Source organism: Haemaphysalis longicornis, unplaced genomic scaffold (assembly GCF_048455015.1).
Source record: "Haemaphysalis longicornis isolate Haplotype H1 unplaced genomic scaffold, Haemaphysalis longicornis Haplotype H1 scaffold_11, whole genome shotgun sequence".
Taxonomy (NCBI): domain Eukaryota; kingdom Metazoa; phylum Arthropoda; class Arachnida; order Ixodida; family Ixodidae; genus Haemaphysalis; species Haemaphysalis longicornis.
Window position 1 is genome coordinate 38,517,717 of NW_027526214.1, and position 21,230 is coordinate 38,538,946.

Genomic DNA, 21,230 nt, shown 5'->3' on the forward strand with positions numbered 1-21,230 from the left:
AGCCCAATCACATCCTAAAATGAGACCCGCCAATGTTTTCTGTGCGAGCAGGTTGGCGGCTTTCGTATACGTCAGCAAATTTTGAAATTTGCGGTAAACATTTCGGATACCAAATACAAATAAAGAAAACACATTCTGGCAAAAAAATATATTTACAAAACAAATGGGCACTCATGAAAAGCTATTTACAAAGAATAGATTCACGAAAATATTGCAGTGGCACGTTTGTAGAAGGAAAGATGTGGCAGGTGTCCCCCAAAATTATATGTAGCCTACTCACTTCACTTCGTGAAAAGTGCGACTGTTTAGTTTGTTTCTTTATGGCAAAATTATACGTCCAAAGCTTCGATGTCATTTTTAGCGACATTTCGAACAATGATGCATACTACCGCTACAAAAAAAGTTAGGTTTATATAAAGAACGTCATCATCAACACAAATTGCTGAAACTGAAGTTAGAAACATTTTTGATATACATATGATTTAACTATTTTGAAATAATTTTTCACTCCAGCTATTTTGTACTCCCACAGGCTTCCCTACCAGATATGCACCACATAGCGTACTCCATTCCTTTTACGTATAATTTTGTTGTCAGTTAATGACGCAATTGCGCGCAGAAATGAATGCTCCACAATAGGCCTGCTGGCCCGAATGTCGAGACACAGAAACGAAAATTGCCTACCTGAATACATTTGACCCGTGTCTGTGTTTTGAGCTAAACACGAGAATGACAATCCTATCCTGCACCCTCTTGCATATACAATTTTCTTTAGTTCTGGTTGCCAGGCTTGGCCTAACGAGTGCGGGCTTCTGCAAGGAAGACGGAAGTAGTTTCAATCAATCAATCAATCAATCAATCAATCAATCAATCAATCAAGAGCTTTATTATCACAAGACAGGAAAAAGGTTTACAGACTATTTGGACCGATAGCCAGGAGGCTAGTTTCCGGTCCAATACAAAAATACACATACAAATGAGTCGCAGGTATCCACCAAGTTTCGAAGATAAAGAAAATGAACAAAATAGGCAAAGAATAAATGAAACACAAAACAGTATAAACATCCACCATAATCACAATCGCATCATTAAACTACATTCTGTTTATCCAAATAAAACATCTTGCAAGACAATTTGAAGTTCCTCGCAGTTTTCACCTGAATAGGTACATCGTTCCACACTTTGGCACCGTAGAATTCAATAAGCCTTTCGCCATAAACGTTATGACACATTGGCAAGTTGAAGTTGGCGTTGGATGCTTGCCTAGTGCTCCGAACAGGGATAGAAAAACGTGCTAAGGGTACAGGAAAGTTATGGTTTATAATTGTGTTTACTAAAAGAGATATTTTGTATTCCCGAATAGTTGAAAAAGAAAGTACACGAAATTCCTGAAAAATTGTATTGACAGGACGGTTGAATGCACAAAATGATATTATTCTTAGTGCTCGTCGTTGTAATCGATATAACGGCATAAAATATGTTTCATAGGTAAGCCCCCAGGCTTCCGTACAATAAATAATGTGGCACTGAAATAAAGTGAAGTATAAAGATCGTAGCATACTACATGGGAAGAAAGACCGCGCTTTGGTTAACGTGAAACAACTAAACGCAAGTTTTTTACACACCTTTTGTATTTGTTCTTTCCAATGTAGGTGTGAATCAAAGACAACACCCAGATATTTGAAGGAAGTTACATTCTCAATTGGTTTGTCGTTTATATACACACTAAAAGAACTATTATCAATTACTTTTCTCCTCGAGTGAAAGATGACACATTTAGTTTTGTCGGTGTTTATGGTTAACTTACTTTTCAAAAACCATGAGTAGATACTGTCCATTTCAGCTAGTATGGTATCTTGCATTTCAGATAGAGAATCACCGCAAAATATAATTGCGGTGTCATCCGCATACATTAGTATTTTGGAGTTCTGTATTGCGAGTGGGAGATCATTTACATACAAGGAAAATAAAATAGGACCTAAAACTGATCCTTGCGGAACACCACATGTTAAGTCACTGTATGAAGAATGGTGATTATCGATTACCACTTTCTGTTTTCTAGATGAAAGATAGCTCGCAAAGAATTTAAGGGAGTTGCCAATTATACCATATTTTTCCAGTTTATTTATTAGAATTGAATGATTAACCGAGTCAAAAGCTTTCTTAATGTCCAAAAACACTCCTATTGCCAACTGATTTTTGTGAAGAGCGCTGTTTATAACTTGAGCAAGTGTTACAACGGCCGAGGAAGTAGTCCTGTTGGGAACAAACCCATGCTGCTGCGGGCAAATTACGTGATTTTCCTGGAGATATTTTTTAAGCTGTATAGATATTAATTTCTCGAAAATGGTATTAATTACGCTTAACACAGATATTGGTCTGTAACTATTTGGATTGTTCGGATCTCCAGTCTTATAAACTGGAACAACTCGTGCAATTTTAAGTACATTTGGATAAGAACCGGAGTTAATTGCATGATTAATTATATGATGAAGGGGAACCGACAGAATGTCAATGTTTTGTTTGACTACTTTCGCTTGTATTGCGTCATAACCGACAGCTTTATTCTCCGATAGCTGGTTTACGATATTTATTATATCTCCCTGCGTTACTGTATTAATATTGAAAACATTATTGGTCATTGGAAAATCTTCAGCTTCGTCTGCGATAGGTCTGTTGCTATCAATTTTACCTATGTTGGTGAAATAGGTATTGAAATAATTACAGACATCAGTAGAGGGGTTGTCGGGTGCAACGGTATCTTTCCGGCTCGTTCCGATAACATCATTTACAATTCTCCAGACCTTCCTATTATCACCCCCTTGACGAGCGATAAGATCTGTGTAATATTGTTTTTTTGACTTCCTCATCATTGCGACCGACTTGTTCCGGTAATACTTAAATTGACTATGGTAGTAGTCATTTGTTTTATTATTCTTCCATCTTCGGTAATATGAATCCTTTTTTTTGAGCACGTCAAGTATAGCAGTACTCAACCAAGGACAAATTGCTTGTTGGTAATTATGTCGGGAACACTGACGCGTTGATTGTTCAATTGCCCTTGTAATGCTTTGCACAAAGGTTTCACATTCTATCTGTACGTCCTCATCATACATGTCTTCAAAAGAGACAGAATTCAGTAACGTTCTTACGAGATCATAATCTACTCGAGTTTTCCGTTTCACGGTAACATCAGACACGGAATTCTGGTATTTTTGGGGCAAAAACACAAACGTTGGGCAATGGTCAGCGATAGCAACATCCCATACACCAGCAGATACATTCATATCAATGTTGCATAGTATGTGATCAATTAAAGTGGCCGAGTTATTGGTTATTCGTGTAGGTTCTGCGATAACATTTTGGACGTGAATTGAAGGTAGCAAATATGTATAATCGGGGCAATCATCCTTTGACAAATCAATATTAAAATCACCACAAATAATTAAAGAATCATTCGATGTTGTAGTAGATAACAAAATACTTTCCATGGCCGAAATGAAATCGCTTTTGCTTGAGTTTGGAGGACGGTAGATAACACCGACAGTGATACCGCCTTTGATGCGAACAAAAAGGGATTCTATTGCGCCTTTAGTAAACGTGCATTCGTTGAGATAGTAGCTATCTACATTCCGTCTTAGAAACAGCGCTACGCCCCCTCCACGTGCCGAACATTTTCTAGGTTGGGAATGCATATAGTAACCGTGAATTTCTGCTGTCTCGCCCTCTCTAAGCCAAGTTTCCGTAACCGCGATTATATCGAAGCTGAACGTAAATTTAGACACATAAGCAATCAAAGTATCCAAATTCTTTCGTATGCTACGTACGTTACAGTGCAAAACGGTCAGATAACCATGCGCAAGTCGCATATGTTCAATTTGAGCTGTGGTGTAAGCCATATTCGGACTTTCACTTCGTATCAGTTGAATGGTTCTTATACCACTTGAGCAAGATCATCCATGCATGAAATGTGAACGGCCCTGGAGTTATCCGTTCTGCGCATCAGGATTTTTCCATCTGCCACCCACGTGAACTTCCAATTTTTATCGCGTTTCGCCTTCAGAGCACACCCTAGAAGAACCTTTTTTGCAGGACAGAGATGCTCATTTATATATATTGGTTCTGTTCCAGGGAGACCCAAGTTGGATGTGTTCAACCGTAATTTTTTTGCTTCCTTTAGTATTTTGTCCCTTGCTGCACGTGATGTAAATTTGACAATGATGTTGGATTTAGTTTTATCTTTGGTAGGCACACGATGAACAACATCAATATCCGATTCTTTGACCGGAACCTTGAGACAGGCGGAGATGGCTGTAGTTGTGGCCAGAAGATCCTCATTCTGAACTTCCGGTATTCCCTTTATCTCCAGGTTTTCCCGGCGGCTGTATTGCTGCAGATCAATGAGCTCCTTCTTCGTTTCGTTCAGCTCTTTCATGAGGCGGCTGGTTTCTATCCTCACCGCCTGCTGTTCTGCCCTAGCATCAGCAAGTTCTTTCCTGACGTCTGTAATTTCGGTTTTGAATTCCTCAAACATCTTGTTGATGAAATCCATGCCTTTTTTCACAGCGCCAAGTTCAGTTTCAAAAACCTTAGTAAGATCTGCTTTTAATTCGCCCTGACTTTTTTGAAACTTCTCAGCCATGTCCGCGAGTGCCTTACAAAGCTCTTTTATCGTGGAGGGTTGTCTGTCGCCCATTTCTAGCACACACTTGGAGCAGTCCAGTAGCCAATGTATAACTTAATGGCTGCGATAGCCTTTGCACGTACCTGCGAAAAAAATGCAGTGGTTTTAGTAGCGATTCCGCCCAGCGGCTGCCTGGACTGCTCCGATGTGATGGCCCTTCCTGGTCAGCAAGCCCTTATGTAGCCGTTCATGCCGTGACGTCCGTGTCTCTCTGGCTGCGCAGGCGCTGTCGTCGCTCGGATGCCGATTTCTCTGCTGCCGGCACGTTTGCGATGCTACGATGAAGGGGCCATGACTGTTCAAAGGCTGTGCCGCTGAAGATTCTGGCGGCGAAAAAAATGCAGTGGTTTTAGTAGCGATTCCGCCCAGCGGCTGCCTGGACTGCTCCGATGTGATGGCCCTTCCTGGTCAGCAAGCCCTTATGTAGCCGTTCATGCCGTGACGTCCGTGTCTCTCTGGCTGCGCAGGCGCTGTCGTCGCTCGGATGCCGATTTTTCTGCTGCCGGCACGTTTGCGATGCTACGATGAAGGAGCCATGACTGTTCAAAGGCTGTGCCGCTGAAGATTCCGGCTGCGAAAAAAATGCAGTGGTTTTAGTAGCGATTCCGCCCAGCGGCTGCCTGGACTGCTCCGATGTGATGGCCCTTCCTGGTCAGCAAGCCCTTATGTAGCCGTTCATGCCGTGACGTCCGTGTCTCTCTGGCTGCGCAGGCGCTTTCGTCGCTCGGATGCCGATTTCTCTGCTGCCGGCACGTTTGCGATGCTACGATGAAGGGTCCATGACTGTTCAAAGGCTGTGCCGCTGAAGATTCCGGCTGCGAAAAAAATGCAGTGGTTTTAGTAGCGATTCCTCCCAGCGGCTGCCTGGACTGCTCCGATGTGATCATCGGAGCAGTCCACTTCTCACTACAAAATTTCCCTACATATCTATTTTTTATTTTGTGTCTACACAGCCGCAAACAACATACACAATTTTGAAGAAAAGAAAAGCCAAATGATGCAGAAAGCCAGTCTCTGGTGTAAGATAGATGTAAAATATAAAGTTCTATTCAAAATTTTATTTAACCATACCGCACCATATTTATAAACATGGCTTAAACTTAAAAATAGCGTCACATATTTGGTTGCAGAATCACTTGAAGAGAGAAAACTCACGCTGAGTAGAAAAATTAGTAGAATGAATTTGTGTAACTTTCTGATGTTGTTGCAGCAACGAGCAACGAGTAACGAGCAAAATAACGAGCAACGCTGCCAATATTGAATAAAATGAAGAGCTGTAATGTTTTTTTGCAAAAAATTGGAAAGCATTATTTGTGGTTTCTATTTCCTGGAGGCCGTGTTCTTTTAAGGACCGGCATTGTTGTGCCATCACCATTTTTTGATGATATTTAATATTGTCTAGAACACTGAATTCTCACCATAGAACTGGCATTGTTCCAGTTTTAAATACCATAGTTTGTTTAGTAGAACAATTATTAAACGCTATCGGGCAGGGCTACTTGCCACTTTACTTGGGTTGGGGAAATGTGGGGAGCTGTCAACTAAATCGAACATTTTCATTTCTTTCTAATTATTGACAAATTATTTGGAAGCTTTGCTTCCGGTCCAGAAAAATTGAATTCGTAATGTTTATATTTTTTACACGGTACTACTCAAATTTCTAACCGAAAGCAATCTTGTTCCAGTTTACAAGTGGATGTTTTAAAAAATTGTTTTTTGTTTTTGGCGTAAAGCCAAAGCTCTCAAGTTTTAATATGTTTACAGGACCTACTGAACACGTCATACTCTGATCATTGCGCTAAAAAAGACAACGTTCAAAATACTGCTTTGATATTGCTGCAGAAAATGAAAATGTGAAAAGAAAGGCCACATTTGGAAGTCATTTTTTAAAAAAGAATGAATAGAAATTTTTGCGATATTTACACCAAAGGGCGCTCAATACCTCAGTATTCTAGAAAGCTAGAAATGTGTCGCAATGTTTTCGTTTGATCTCGAAAAAATGACGTCACCTTCAACATATTTTTTACGTCAGATAAGAACTGAGTAGCAGTTCTCAGGAAAATAAGACAAATAAACATAGCTGTTTTTGCAGATTTAAAAAATAACGTGACTGATATAAATAAAAGTGGTAAGAGCAGTCATATTTACCTATTAAGTCAACTTGTTATTTGCGTAAGGCGTTAAGTAGGGTTGCTATTTTAGCAATATTTTGTTTTTGCATGCCCTGAGATTTGTCAGGCACTAATATTTCTCGTTTCTGACGGCGCTTAATTGCAATTGTGTGATTATGCCCCATTTACAACAAGTAACAACTCTGCTCATACTGAGAATGTTTGAAATGTAATCGCCATGGAAGAGTGTATATTATCGTTGTACGTGTACAGGCAAGTTTTATTTACAAAAAATTTCATCTGTCCAACTGTCCACCTCTCAGGCTCCCGGGGAAGGTAAACAGATGTGCTTCTTCAAAATTTTTATTGTAGTTCGTAAAACGAGAAACTTTTATCCTAGTAGAAAATCTGTTTAACTTTGATGTTGTGGTACCGGGGTCTTAGCGCCCGGCCGCGGCTCCCAAGAAAGACACCGAGTCCCCAGAAACCACACCTTTAGTTAGCTCTGACTCGAACCCGTCCGGAGACGTCTGATCTTCTCCAAGCCCAGGCACGCACTGCCTCAGTTCCTCGTCGAGCTCCAGCGCGCACACGCTGCGCGTGCCCCGAACAGCCTCTTTCTCCTCTTCTGCGCGCCGTTCCCACACTCTTCCCCCCTCCAAAAACAAAGTCAAGACTCGTCGGGCATGTCGATGACGTGGTTGGCCGGGAGAGGGTCGTGGAGGAGGTCCGGGCGGTGGTGAAGCAGCAGGGCAAAGGCAGCAGCGACTGAGTCTTCAGTTCGGGGTCCTGCGGAGGCCGACGCTGCAGCAATGGCGGCAGCCATGCAGTCACGGTGCAGAGCACCTGCCAGGTGTGTGGGCACATGGATTTGCGGCACCCGGCCGTAAGGGCAAAGGCGACGGAGCTCCTCTGTCGTATAGATGGATGGAGGTTCCTGGGGATGTTGATCCGAGAGTAAACGGCCCCGGAAAGGCTCTGGGATATCGGCCGCGGGATTGCCACGTTCAGGACGGGGCTGGAGTGCCCAGTGGAGGCGGGACACCCAGCCAACCGAGCGATCTGCCTCCACGACCGTTCAGGTGGCGACGGTGCGAAGTGTTGGAGGGCGGTGACGTGGCGCCCGGGGAAGCCAGGGATTGAAACGGGCTGTGCGTACGCAGAATGACCCCATCCCCTAGAGGGCCCAGGAAGATTGCGTGGTGGCGGGGGCATCTACGAGAGCGTGCAGAAGAACATACAAACAAAAAATATTGAAAGGGGACAAAAAAGAGGAAGCCAAGCTGGTACTACGGAACAAGTGAACCCCACAATAACCATAAAGGACTGATCAAGGCTTTACAGAAAAGACAGGTCAAGAATAAACAGAGGAGAAAAAGGAAAATGTGGATAGTAAAAGAAAAAAAACTAATTCTGCTATTTCGCTAGAGCCCATACGCAACGCTAGGCGAAGGCGTCCTCTGAAAAGAGAAACATGATCAGTCCGCATGGTACCGTTTAAGGTCGGCTATATTAACCGGGCCTGCATGTTCACCGGTCCCGTTGTTGCGTAAAAGATACGTGATGGAAGACAGCTTCTCGCTTACGGTAAAAGGGCCCTCCCATTTAGGAGCTAGCGACGCGGAGAACTTGCGTGAAGCGTCGCTCAGCGGATGAGTGCGCCGGAGAACCATGTCGCCAACCGCAAGCTGAACATCTCGACGACCCCGGTTGTACTGCTCCGCCTGCTGGAGACGAGCAACATCAAGCTGCTCCCGGGCAGCCTGTATAGCGTCACGCAGGCGCTGGCGGACGGCCACAGCATGAGGCGACAGACCAGAACCCGCGTCCGTTTCTGGAAGTGTCCTGTCGAGAGGAAATGGCATCTCCCGACCGTAATTCAGATAAGCCGGCGTAAACCCGGTTGAACGATTCACCGTGGTGCGAGTGGCAAATGCAATCTCAGGCAGCTTAGCATCCTAATCCTTGTGTTGCTCCGTATGAGCAATTAGCATCGCCTTGAGGTTGCGATTCACACGCTCAGTTATGTTTGTCTGAGGGTGATAGGTGGTCGTACGCTTGTGTTTCACGCCTACAGCTCGGCAGTTGTCCTCAAACAATTTGCTCGTAAAATACGTTGCATTATCCGTTATGAGCTGTGCGGGGAACACAAAGCGCGAAAACACTTCCATTAGGCACCTCCATAAATTCGGTGTATTGAAGGTACGTAGCGGGAACAGCTCTACCCACTTCGTGAAATGGTCCGTCACCACAAACAAATAACAATTCCCACGCGGGCTGCGGGGGTAAGGGCCCATGATATCGCAAGCAACGATTTGCCAGGGGCTCTTACTCTCAACAGACTGCATCAATCCGGGCGGGCAACCGACTCGGGGTTTTGCTGTCTGACACACGTGACAGCTCCTGGCGTACCACAGCACATCCTGCCTCATTCCCGGCCACGTGACAGTCCGACATAACTTCTCATAAGATTTGCTGCCAGAGCTGTGTCCAGCCAGAGCTGAATCGTGAAAGTAACGGATGAAAGCCCTCCGAAGCTTACGGGGTACAACAGCGCGGAATGGGGAATTAGCTTCTTCATCGTCCTGCGGGATATACCGTAGCAGGAGACCGTCTTCCGCCAACACATATGTATCAAACTCACCGCTGTTGCTGGTGGGAGCTGCGCCCTGTGCCCCGACGTGCTCAATGATCTTACGGCAGAGTCCGTCGGCACGTTGCGCCGCGAGAAGATCTGCCCTGCTCACCAGCGTACCCCAGCGTGCGTCAGCATCCACTGCAGCCACCAGCGCCGGCGCTTCCGCGTCCGAAGATGGCGGCAGGGGCGCGCGCGATAGCACGTCAGCGACTTGGTTTTGCGAACCCTTCCTGTGCTGGATAGTAAAATCGTAGCGCTGAAGCGCAAGCACCCAGCGCGCAAGACGACCAGCTGGGTTCTGCAAACGCTGCAGCCACGTTAATGCCATGTGGTCTGTCTGAATGGTGAAAGAGGCACCGTCAAGATACATGTCAAATTTCTTTAGTGCAAACACAATTGCCAGACACTCACGTTCTGTGACCGTGTAATTGCGCTCAGCCGGAATGAGCGTAATGCTAGCAAATGCAACCGGACGGAGAACGCCCTCAAACTCCTGCATTAGCACTGCACCCAGTCCATAGTCGCTAGCATCGGTCTGCAACACAAATTGTTTGTTAAGGTCCGGTATCCTTAACGCCGCTGTTGTCGCGATTGCGCGAGACAGTGCTTCAAAAGCTTGCTGTTCAGCCTCTGTCCATTGCCATTTCACGCCTTTCCGTAGTAGCTGGTTCAGCGGACGTGATAGCTCCGCACAATGAGGGATGAAGCTGCGGTAAAAGGCTATCATGCCCAAGAAGCGCTGCAAGCTCTTAACGTCACGCGGGCACGGATACTCTGTAATTGCTTTCAGTTTGGCATCGTTAGGACGAAGCTCTCCCTTGTCCACGAGAAAGCTGAGCAATTCAACTTTGCTTGTCGCGAGTTGGACCTTTTTAGGATTGATGGTGAGACCGGCGCGTTTCATGCGGTCAAGCACATCTCTGAGATGCACAAGATGCTCCTCAAATGTGCGCGAAAAGACGACGACGTCATCCATATAGGCTATCGCGTACTTATAACGTACATCGTCAAAGACGATGTCTGTTAATCTTTGAAACGAGCTCGGGGAGTTCTTCAGCCCAAACGGCATGCGCACAAACACGAAAACACCCCTGTAGCATGTGAAGGTGGTTTTAGGAATATCATCAGGGTGCATTTCAATTTGCAAAAAGCCGCGTGAGCAATCTAGAGTGGTAAACACGCGGGCACCACCAAGCGAGGAAATGATAGATTCTACGGCAGGAAAAGGATATGCGTCTCTTACAGTTACGTCGTTGAGACGACGGTAGTCCACGCAGAGACGTACACTGCCGTCCTTTTTTGGCGCCAACACGACTGGAGAAGCATGGGCACTCTGCGACGGCCGCACAACCCCCGTGTTCAGCATCTCGTCAAGGGCGACATCCAGTTTCGCCTTCTTCTGGATGCTGAGCGGCCGTGGATTGCAGCTCCAAGGAGGGGCGTCTCCCGTGTCAATGCGATGTTGAAGGACTGTTGTCCGCCCAGGGGCCTCCGTGAACATTTCAGCAAACGGTTCCAGCACATAGGCGAGCTGCTCCCTCTCATAGTCACTGCAAGAACACTCCTCAAGCAACTGCCTGATTCGATCAGGCAACACGGATTTCGTTGCGACTGCGGCTGACCTTGGCACGGTACAGATATGGGTTGACGCCACAAAAGGTATCAGTTCTGCGTCATTGCCCAATCTGTAACCACCACCCGCCAAGTCAAGCAGGAGGCCCTCGCGAATAATGAAATCCCTGCCCAAAATCATGGGCACCGCCAAACCCGGGCAGTACGTAAAGCGCGGCCGACACCTTCTGCTTGCGTTAGAAATGCGCAAGCGCACAGGACCACGTGCTTGAACAACAGCACCATTGGCTACTTGCAAACGGGTGCTGCACTTGCGCAACTTGACACCACGTGCTCGGCAAAGTTCAAACACTGTATCGCCAATTAGCGACAAACTGCCGCCAGTGTCAATCAGGGCGTCAATGTCCGCTCCAACTACGTAAACAGAAACATGCGGTGCTATGGGCTGAACCGGCGCTTCAACACGACAAGCAGAGGGTAAAAAACACAAGTTTTCGCCGTTCGTCATATCCGGAGCCCATAGCGATGCTTTGGTGGCCATTAGCATCGCGGGCCGTACTCGTTTCCCTGATGGCTGTTGATATTTTGGCGACGAGCCATCACCTCAGGACACTCCCGACGGAAGTGTCCAGGCTGTCCACATCGGTAACAGCCGCCAGCTTGATTTCCATTGGGCACGTAGCCCCGCGACCCTCCCGTCTCGACGACCGGACGAGAAGGACCTCTGGAGTTCAGAGGATTTCGTTGCCGACCCCCAAGGGAGAGACTCGGGTCGGGGAGCGGTGAGCCTGCCAGTAAAGAGGGCCTGTTTCCCCAACGCAGGAACCCTGGCTCTAACCGCTGCGGGGAGTTCCCGCCGTGGGCTGCAACATCTAGTGGTCTTCCGCGCTCCAATTGCCTGTTGCCAAGGGCAGAAGGACCTCGTGCGCGGGGGGAATTCAAGCCCGCCGCTGCCGTACGCGGCTGTGGACTTCGCTGTGGCGAAGTCTCATAGGTGTCTCTCCATGCGCAAGCTGGCTCAAGTGCCTCCCCTACTGGCGGAGGGGGTAAATAACTCAGCTCTGATATCAGAGCGTCCTCGATTGCTCGAGCTGATCGCGCCATCTCCTCCAAACTGGAGTAATCACGACCGTGCAGGAAAAGTCGGAAGCGCGGATGGCAACGCCGCAAGACCTGCTTTACCATTTCCGCGTCAGACGCACCCAGGATACCTCGCTTGAAGAGCTCCTGGATAGCTCGAATGTATTCGAACAAGCCTTCGCACGGGTGCTGCGTACGTGCCTCCAGCTCACGGCGGATGCGGTAGTCGTAGTCGGGAGGCAAGAACTCCTCGCGGAAGCGTGCCTCGAAGTCGGCCCAGGACGCGAACGGGGTCTGGAGGCGCCACCAACGACCAGCCGATGCCTCCAGGGCAACCGGCAGGACACGGGTCAACACGAACTCGTCCGAAGCACCCGACGCCGTCTTGTAAACATTGAGATCGCTCAGGAAGTCCGCCACGGTCTTGCGGTCGTCGTAGCCCGTGAACCGTGGCACCGAAATGCTCGGCTGGAACGATGACCCATGCTCGGACCCACCGCCTTCTAGCCCGAGACCCGCCAGCCGGTTCGTGAGGTCCTCGCAGAGGTCCATGATCGGGCGGAGCACGCCGACGAGCCCAGTGGTGTCCGCATCCCTTGCGGGCTCACGCGAAGCAACCAAGGGGCGCCGACGGGTAGAAGCTCCACGGGCAGTCATGTCCCTGGGAAGAAATGCTCTCCCGAACCGCGAAGCGAACACGGGAAGAAAAAATGGTTATAAACAACAGAAGCCACTACAAAGGCGCCTCAAATCACGAGGAGGGCTACCGAAAAATCCCGAGAGCCACTAAAAAACGCCAACGTAATTCGCCCCGCAAAATGCCCACCGCGGAACACCAAAACAAGAAAGAAGACCACCCGGCCCGGCACGTGTGCCCCGACATGTTCGTGGACGCCAAGTGCAGTGTGTGCGAACGTGAACTAGCGACTTTCCGCCACATCATGTGGGGTGGGTGTAACAGTGCCATGAACAACGGGAACGGGCAGTGCCAGGACGCCACGTATCCCGAAGAGGTGGGTGCGTGGATACGCTCCGAAGACCCGAAGACGCAAAGAAGGGCTATCCAGCGGCTCGAGGAGGCTTTGGCGAAGCAACGGAGAAAGGGAACCGACGTCCCGGCCAACGGGTGCGGAGGAACTCGAGTATCTGTCGCCTAGCTGAAGTACAACATCCTCGAGGTCTAGGCCCTAGTACTATTGGACTTTAATAGCCGTAGTCTTTAGACAGGGAACATCCGCGCCCTGCGAGGCCGGGGACTTCCCACACGCCGGATGTGTAAATAAATGTTATTTCTCTCTCTCAGTTCCTCGTCGCGCTCCAGCGCGCACACGCTGCGCGTGCCCCGAACAGCCTCTTTCTCCTCTTCTGCGCGCCGTTCCCACAATGTGAACCCTTTAATGTTAACCTGACGTTGTAGCTTTCTATTTTGAAAGCCCATAAAAGTGTCCGCCCACATTCGCTTGTGCTGTAAAGAAATACTTCGTGAACGAGGTACATGATACCACTGACAGCAGAGGCAAATAGGTGTGTTCACTTGCGTAGCATTGTCGAGAAAGACTACGTCCACTATCTTCGCGACGACAGTCCGGATTCTGCCGATGCATCCTCGGTGTTTTGCAAAATCAAGCGACTACGTGAAGAGCATCCACCAATATCCGATTTGAACACGTATGTTGGTGATGGTCGTGCTCCTCAATTTATGACGTGAAGAGCATCCACCAATTTTCGATTTGAACACGTATGATGGTGATTGTCGTTCTGCTCAATTTATGATAAACCTTCCCTTCCTTGAAATGCAGAACAGCACATGGAGTGTGACCGAATGACTTTTTCCTGCAGACAGACATTACAAACGTGAGTGCGAAGGCTTGAGTGGTCTTTTGAAGGATGAAACTTCTGTGAAAGATTCGGGCTGACCTTACTCGAAAGCCACATGTAGTGCGAAACAATTCATACACAGCATCCTAGATAAATGAAGAATTTCCTTATGGTGTATCTTGACGTTGGCGAACCCGACATATTGGCAGAGAACAAAGAAAAAAAAAGCAAGAATCTAACGCCAGTAGTAGGCATCCCGTCTTAGCACGGAAATAGGAAATCAAACGAAAGCAATTTCACATATAACACATGCGACTCAGCGCCGTAGTGGCAGCGAGGGTCCTGACCTCTGGTTGTCGACATTGTGTAGGTATTTGTAATTTTATGGGGTCCCTTTCTGTAACTATTGAAGAGACAAAAGCAAAGGTAGAGAGCTGTTGTTGGAGGATCAAGTTTATCTTTATGAGAACTAACAAAAAAATTTGTTTCAGAAAGAAAACCTATTTAGTATCTCCGAAAGACTCAAAGGGGAACAGCTGAAAAGACGAAGTTCTTTGCAGTTAAACGTTCGCATGTCACTAGTGTAAAACGGAAATACAGCATTTACAGTCAACCGCACGTCACACAATTTCAGTACCAGCAGCATGGTTCATTTGTTGTAAATGGAATAGATTGCTAATATTAGGGGCCTAAGTAGTCTCAGAAACAAAAAACAAATATGAGTTTCTGAAGAAGCTAAGGCAAGTCAATAACGTAATATTTTTAAAATGACCACCTTACTCTGCTAGAAGATACAACCCTATCGGAAAACCTGGCGGCGCTGGAACTGCGCTTTCGGTGTTCACCTGTTTATAGCTGCGTAACGCTGAAATACGCCGGACACAGAAATGCTGGTTCGCGAAGGACTCTGAAGGCTAGAACACGCCGGACGCGGAAACGCGTGGATCCGGTGAGCGCTGGAACGCAACCCCGGAACGCGCTGGAGACCACGCCGTCTACAGTGGAATGCTCGCGATAGGCTTTTTTTCTTTAAAAAATGTGTAATTAAAACTTTCATAGCTGTCAACCGGAAATACAGAAGTCCTTCCTTCACGAAAACCTAAGTAGCGCTATAAAATTCGCAAAACTAATTTGGGCACTTTTCAGCGGACTTCGCCCTGCTGACTGCATGGTTCCATCATTGCGTTCGGTTATAACGCTCACTCGGTGTTCATGAAAGCAACTTCATTTTTCCGAACAGAAAAAAAAACTTGTCAAAAAGCATTAACAATCACCCTTCAAAAAATTGGTTCTTTATATTCCTTAAAAACAATGAAATACAAGCAAACAAATAACTGGACAGAGTCAGCAATAAGATGTTGAGGAGCCGAAATGACGAATCCATCCGTGAACTAACCGGCTATATGCAGAGATGTTGGGACAGGGGCGAGCTTCCACCGGAATGGAAAACGGCTAATCTGGCACTCATCCCGAAACCCGGCTAGAAACTAGGTTTAGAGAATCTAAGACCGATCTCCATCACATCGTGTGTTGGCAAGTTAATGGAACATGTAATTCAAACCAGACTTGGTAGGTATCTAGAAGACGAGCGGATGTACCCAGATTCCATAATAGGTTTCAGTGCAAACCGTTCGGTCTGTGATGTAATGCTACAAATCAAGGAGGATATAATTGACAGTACGAGTAAAGATACGAGAGTCATTGTTGGCCTCGATGTAGCCAAAGCTTTCGACAACGTCAGACATTCGGCCGTCCTGCACCACCTGAGCGCCCTAAACGTGCGGACCGAAACATACAACTATGTCAGGGATTTCCTTTCAAATCGTACGGCTAACATAGAGTTAGGGGGTGCCTCCCTCCGAAACATCGAACTAGGTAATTGGGGCACGCCTCAAGGGCCGGTCCTATCTCCGACATTGGTTAACGTAGCCATGATATGACTATCCGAGAGGCTAGATAAGATATAAGACCTGAGATACACCATCTACACGAACGATCTCACTATGTGGATCAACCGTGGTAGTGACGGGCGCATTAAAGATATACTACAGCAAGCCATAGATGAAATGGAAAACTACCTAGAAACTTTGGGACTCAAGTGCTCGGCGAAAAATCCGAGGCACTGTTCCTTGTTTCCCAGTACAAGCGGAAAGCGAGCAGGAACACCCACAACATAACACTTAAAGTAGGAGGACAGCAAATCCCCGCGAGGGACAAGAGAAGAGTACTGGGGCTTTATGTTCAGGAATGTCCAGGACACCGACAGAAACACGGAGAACATACGTCGACTAGAAAATGCGGTGGCACATGTTTGCAGAATGATGAAACGCATCTCAAACAAGCTTGGGGGGATGAAGGAGCCCAACCTCCTCAGGGTGTTTCAGGCCTTCGGTATAAGTAGGATACTTTTCATAGCCCCCTACATGAGGCTGACAAAATCCGATAAGAATACGTTGGACATAATAATAAGAACGGGAATCAAATGTGCGCTAGGTCTTCCTCCGGACACGTCAACGGCCAAGATTCTTAGTTTGGGCGTATCGAACACTTTAAATGAACTCATAGAGGTGGCAAATGCATCGCAACAGCAGAGACTTTTGGGCAGCAGGACGGGTCGAAAAAAATACTCCAACGTCTGGGATACCAGACCAGTGAACTAGCCAAAGATACACGCAAAATACCAAAGTCGATCAGGGAGAAAATTAAGGTAACACCCATGCCCAGAAACATGCATTCCGCGTGTCATGAAGCTAGACGAAAGATCAGAGCCAAAGTCCTGCAAACCAGATACGGTGAAAAGACGGACGTCCTTTACACCGACGCAGCGGCATATCAGAGTAAAACCGCTTACGCAGGAGTAGCGGTTACTGAATGCGGGGTCCCAGTCTCGTGTTGCACGTTACTGAGTAGGGACACGACGGAGGCCGAGGAGGTAGCTATTGCCTTAGCCATGACCCGGCCGGAAATTAGAACGATAGTGAGCGACTCTAAATCGGCCATCAGAAATTTCGACCGAGAGAGGATCTCCAGCGCCGCTTGGAGTATCCTCGCAAATATAAAAAATTTTACAACCGAAGAGGTAACGTTAGTGTGGACACCAGCTCATCGGGGACTCTTTGGGAATGAGAAAGCACATGCGACCGCCCGCGGTCTTACAGTCCGGGCGACCACCGCCAATGCCGCCGCTGCTGATGTCCAGTCGTGGGCCTCAGCCTTGCATGCCGAACCTCCTTCCCAAATGACGTCGAACGAAGGACCGAGTGACTACAGTGAAATTACGCAATATTATAGACTGAAGAGGAAGATACTACCTTCTGCGGATACGCAGCTAAGTAGAAAAGAGGAGATTTACTGGAGACGTTTGCAGACGGAAGTTTTCCAGAACCCAGTCCTATATAGTAAGTGGCATCCCAAAGTCGTCGATCCAAGAAGTAGGAAATGTAAGGGTCGAGCGGACCTCGTCCACATGGTGTGGACGTGTCCTTTGTACAAGAAACCGCACCGAAAGGTGGCATCCTGGGAGGCGCTACTCCACAGCCGAACCTCCGAAACCCAGCGCAAGATTATCGGTCTCGCCCTAGAAGCCGGTAAGTCCCAAGGGATACCGGCCGACTGATGGGGGGAGGGAGCACCTAACGCCCCCCTTTTGACTGGTGTGTAATAACGTTTTCACAAACTGACTGACTTGAACCTGTTTTATTTAAAAAGCGAAATATGACAGAACGTGAGAGAATTAAAATACAAAGTGAAACCTTAGCTTGAATCCTTGACTTGGTAAACCATGATTCCTTTACAATGCATTCGTACAGCAACGCCTGGAAGGGTATCCTGTGGCGAAAAGCGCACGTCTCTATGGTACAGCACAATCTCGAAGAGAACGCACGCACGATACCTACCAAAGTCATGCCGGGGTCATTGCAATTTGAGCCGATTGTCGAAGCACATCGCACGTATTCCAAATCACTCTGCCTGCGAAATTCGTCGTATTCCCTCCCATAAAAGATTCAGTATGCCCAGCCAACACGTTTGTCGTCACTAGAGGAATACTGCCTTTGAGGTGCTTAAAATTTAAACCTCTGTTTTTTTCTTTTGCCACAGCTTTCATTGCTTCACATGTTGCGGCTGACACTTTTCGGAGACATAAGATGTCCGTTTTTGCAAAAGCTTCAGGTAAGCACAGCGTAGTTGTGAAATGTGACTGAGCCAATCAGTCATAAACCTAACGCCAAATTTTGACCAAAAGACGAAAAACAGAAGCAAGCAAAGTGTGTCTCGGCCAATCACGAGAACTTGTTCCCCGACCCTTTCGTACCCTTCTCATTTCTTCGTGTTGCGGGCTCCCCCGCACCGCCAGTACTCTCGCAGGACAGGCCTTCGGTATTGACGATGAATTCACGGACTTTCTTTCCAACGCCCGGGCTAGAGCGAATCCGCGCGTTTTCTTTCTTTCTGCGCTTATTCGTATTTTTCACACGTCTTGGTAATACAATGGGTTCACTGGCACTGTTGTTTTAGATGCGACGCTCAGAGCATCTCTTGTCGGCGGCCATGTCCTTCCTGCGTGCGTCCGTTGTAGTCCGCTTGCGTCTGCTGTTGTCCGCAGCCACTCTAGCGCTCTCCTCTTCCACAGCGAACACTCTCTCGCGAGGGGCACTAGATTGGATTCGATTGGATTGAATTGGCTTGGCTTGGCTTGGATTAGATTGGATTTGGATTGGATTGGATAAAAGTGGATTGTGTTGGATTGTGTTGTGTCAGAGCCGCGGCTGAAGCATTAGCGCCGGCGCGTGCCCAGGTGAGAGCGTGTGCGGCCCAGCGCGCTCTCACTCCGCCGGTCTGCGGCACTGCGCGCGGTGCTGCGCATGTGCAGTTCTCTCTCTCTCTCTCCGCGGTCTCCTCTCCTTCGGGCGCTCTGCGCATATAACTGGTGTGCCGCTCTCCGGCGGCCTTTCGGCCGACTGTTGCTCTGCGCTTGCGCTTGAACCCTCCTCAGCGTCGCATCACACCAGGGTTCCCGCGAGGGGAGGTGGGCGTAATTTTTTCGTGTTAGGAGGGTAGCGGGCACTGGTTAGCTGGATTCAAAAACTTAATTTTACTAATCAAGGTGGATTGATTGATTGAAACAAGGTTTCCGTTAAAATAAAAGGTCGCGCGCTAGAAAAAATAATACAACAGAACACAGATAGAGACAATGGGGCTGGTAAAGACACCAAAAAATACATGTCAAAATGTCAACGGCAATAATTACACCATGCCTTCAAAAACCACGTCTTTCTTGTCTTTTATGCGTCCTTATTGGCGACTGGCTAACCTTATTCCCTGATTCTTTTATCAAAGATGATCCACGGTACAATATATGCAACTGAAATTCTCTAAAACGAACCAATAAATATGTGAAGTTCTTTATTTATCTGTATGTTTCTTTAGCGGGCTACGCTTAGTTTTTGTTCCATTATTACCACACTCGCCGTAAACACTTAGTGTCGGAGCATCTCCGTCGATCACAGCGCTGGAATAGAACCTGTCGACCACGTAACCGGCGCGTGCCATTCCCGTGACCAGCCCTGCAGCGGCGGCATGAGGCCGTACTATCCCGTTCGTGCGCCCGCGCTGAAGCCGAGCCCCCAGAGACAACGTCCCAGAGTTATTCGATACGTACCAGCAAACTCCCCTTGTGGATGCTATGCAGCCTGGCAATTTCCAGTGTTTTTATTCTCTCTAACGTATTTCTTCGATCTTCTTTTACTAGAAAATACGGTCCCCGCGTGTTCGTCGTCCAGTTCGGGGTTTTTCAGTGTTTTCCGTTCTTTCCAGCTTAATCTATCGCTCTCCTAATTCTGGAAAATGCGGGGTTTCCTGTCACGAAACCTCATAACCCTCACAGTTATAATAATGCCAATCACAATAACAAGTCGGCCAATGGGTATTCTGAATTGTTTTCTTTTCTATCAGCCGCCTAATGTTTCCGAAATCTTTAAAAAAAATAATTTGGCTTTTTGGTTCGGAAAACTGATACTCGACTGTTGATCGCTAGTAAAAGATGGGTTAAATATGACCTCCTTTTTTGTGTTCAAAGAAAATCATGGCAAAACCTTTTTAGTTCTATGGAATGCTAAGTTATTTAGTGCGAGCTTTTGTAAATATCGCGAGTAGTGGTAACATTGTCTCGTAAATGACTTCGAAAGATGGCCCTTTTTTTCAAATTTTTATTTTTGTCCTACTTCACGAGCAGAAGATTGAAACTTTCTTTTTTACAGGCATGAGAAGGTCTTGAAGTGTTCAGTAGCCTCTGGCAAAGACCCCGATACAACAGACAGTTTAGGGTTTAGGCCAGTCAGTAAAATATTTTTAGAACTTTTACCCTTGAACCCAGCTATTCATGCTACTAAGTATGAGAAACATTTGCTCAAAAAGTACAAGCATGGCGAATTCCTTCTTTCTTGATCTAGAAGCAAAGCTTGATGATATTTAGCCAAAAAATTAGGCAAATTTAAAAACAGTTTGGCCTCGTTTCACAGGTCCCCAAATTTCCCACACCAAGGTGTTTGAAAGTAGCCCTACTCGATCGCGTTCTCAATTTTGTTGTAATAAATATTGATAAACCAACGGTAGTGTTTCGTACTAAAATAATCCCGTTTCCAAGGGGAGGATACAATTTTTACGTAGTTTTGTAATTATATCACAAACAAAAATTGGTCATGCCACCATTTTGGCTGTTCTTCAAAGAGAGCACCGATAATCTTCCCAGTACAAGTTGCAGTTTTGATATTTGATGTGGAAGAGACATGCAATACGAAATAATTAGGTATATATTCTAGAAAACCGCCTTTGTTATATAGTTCAATCAATATGCACGGCAGTGTGGCCTAGAATGCTCGCCGCAGAAATCGGAGCTGCTGATCGTCTCAGGAAAATAGAAACTCTCTCCTGGGTGGCCAACCATCTCCCTGCACATGGACGGCCATGTAATTGTTCCGACTCCACAGGTCAGAATGTTAGGCATGCTTTTCCAAGCGGATCGCTCGACCACCCAACTGCTCAACAGACTTAAGAACACCACAGAGCAAGAATCGCACATGATCCGCAGGATTATAACCAAGACGAGGGGTAAGCGAAAGGAGGATGTACTCAGGCTGGTTCAAGCCTTCGTCGTGTCTAGGGTTACTTACTCTCTCCCCTACGCCATACTCTCCAAGACCTAAAATGACAAGGTAGAAGCCCTGATACGCAAGGCGTACAAATTAGCATTAGGACTGGCTGTTCCCACCTCAACGCAGAAACGTTTGCGGTTGGGAGTCTACAATACCTTAGATGAATTATTGGAAGC

The 21,230-nt window shown here is 47.0% G+C and overlaps 2 protein-coding genes across 2 annotated transcripts; both read right to left on the bottom strand.

The window, feature by feature from the left end:
• Positions 1-3,934: 3,934 nt before the first annotated feature.
• On the bottom strand, positions 3,935-4,628 carry LOC144160843 (uncharacterized). Its single transcript, XM_077691975.1, has one exon. It carries the CDS (start codon positions 4,550-4,552, stop codon positions 3,935-3,937), a length of 618 nt encoding a protein of 205 aa, XP_077548101.1. The 5' UTR covers positions 4,553-4,628.
• A 2,837-nt stretch (positions 4,629-7,465) lies between these two features.
• On the bottom strand, positions 7,466-12,637 carry LOC144160620 (uncharacterized). The gene is made up of 2 exons (XM_077691855.1): positions 11,926-12,637; positions 7,466-7,641 (listed from the first exon to the last, which is right to left on the bottom strand). The coding sequence occupies exons 1-2, from the start codon at positions 12,635-12,637 to the stop codon at positions 7,466-7,468; spliced, it is 888 nt and encodes a 295-aa protein (XP_077547981.1).
• Positions 12,638-21,230: the final 8,593 nt, after the last annotated feature.

What these genes read in the sequence shown, in the direction of transcription:
- LOC144160843 (XM_077691975.1), bottom strand. Translation starts at nt 4,552, where the DNA reads ATGGATTTCATCAACAAGATGTTTGAGGAATTCAAAACCGAAATTACA.
- LOC144160620 (XM_077691855.1), bottom strand. Translation starts at nt 12,637, where the DNA reads ATGGACCTCTGCGAGGACCTCACGAACCGGCTGGCGGGTCTCGGGCTA. An exon ending in GAATTCCCCCCGCGCACGAG is followed by an intron (nt 7,642 to 11,925) that starts GTCCTTCTGCCC and finishes CACACCTGGCAG; the next exon opens with GTGCTCTGCACCGTGACTGC.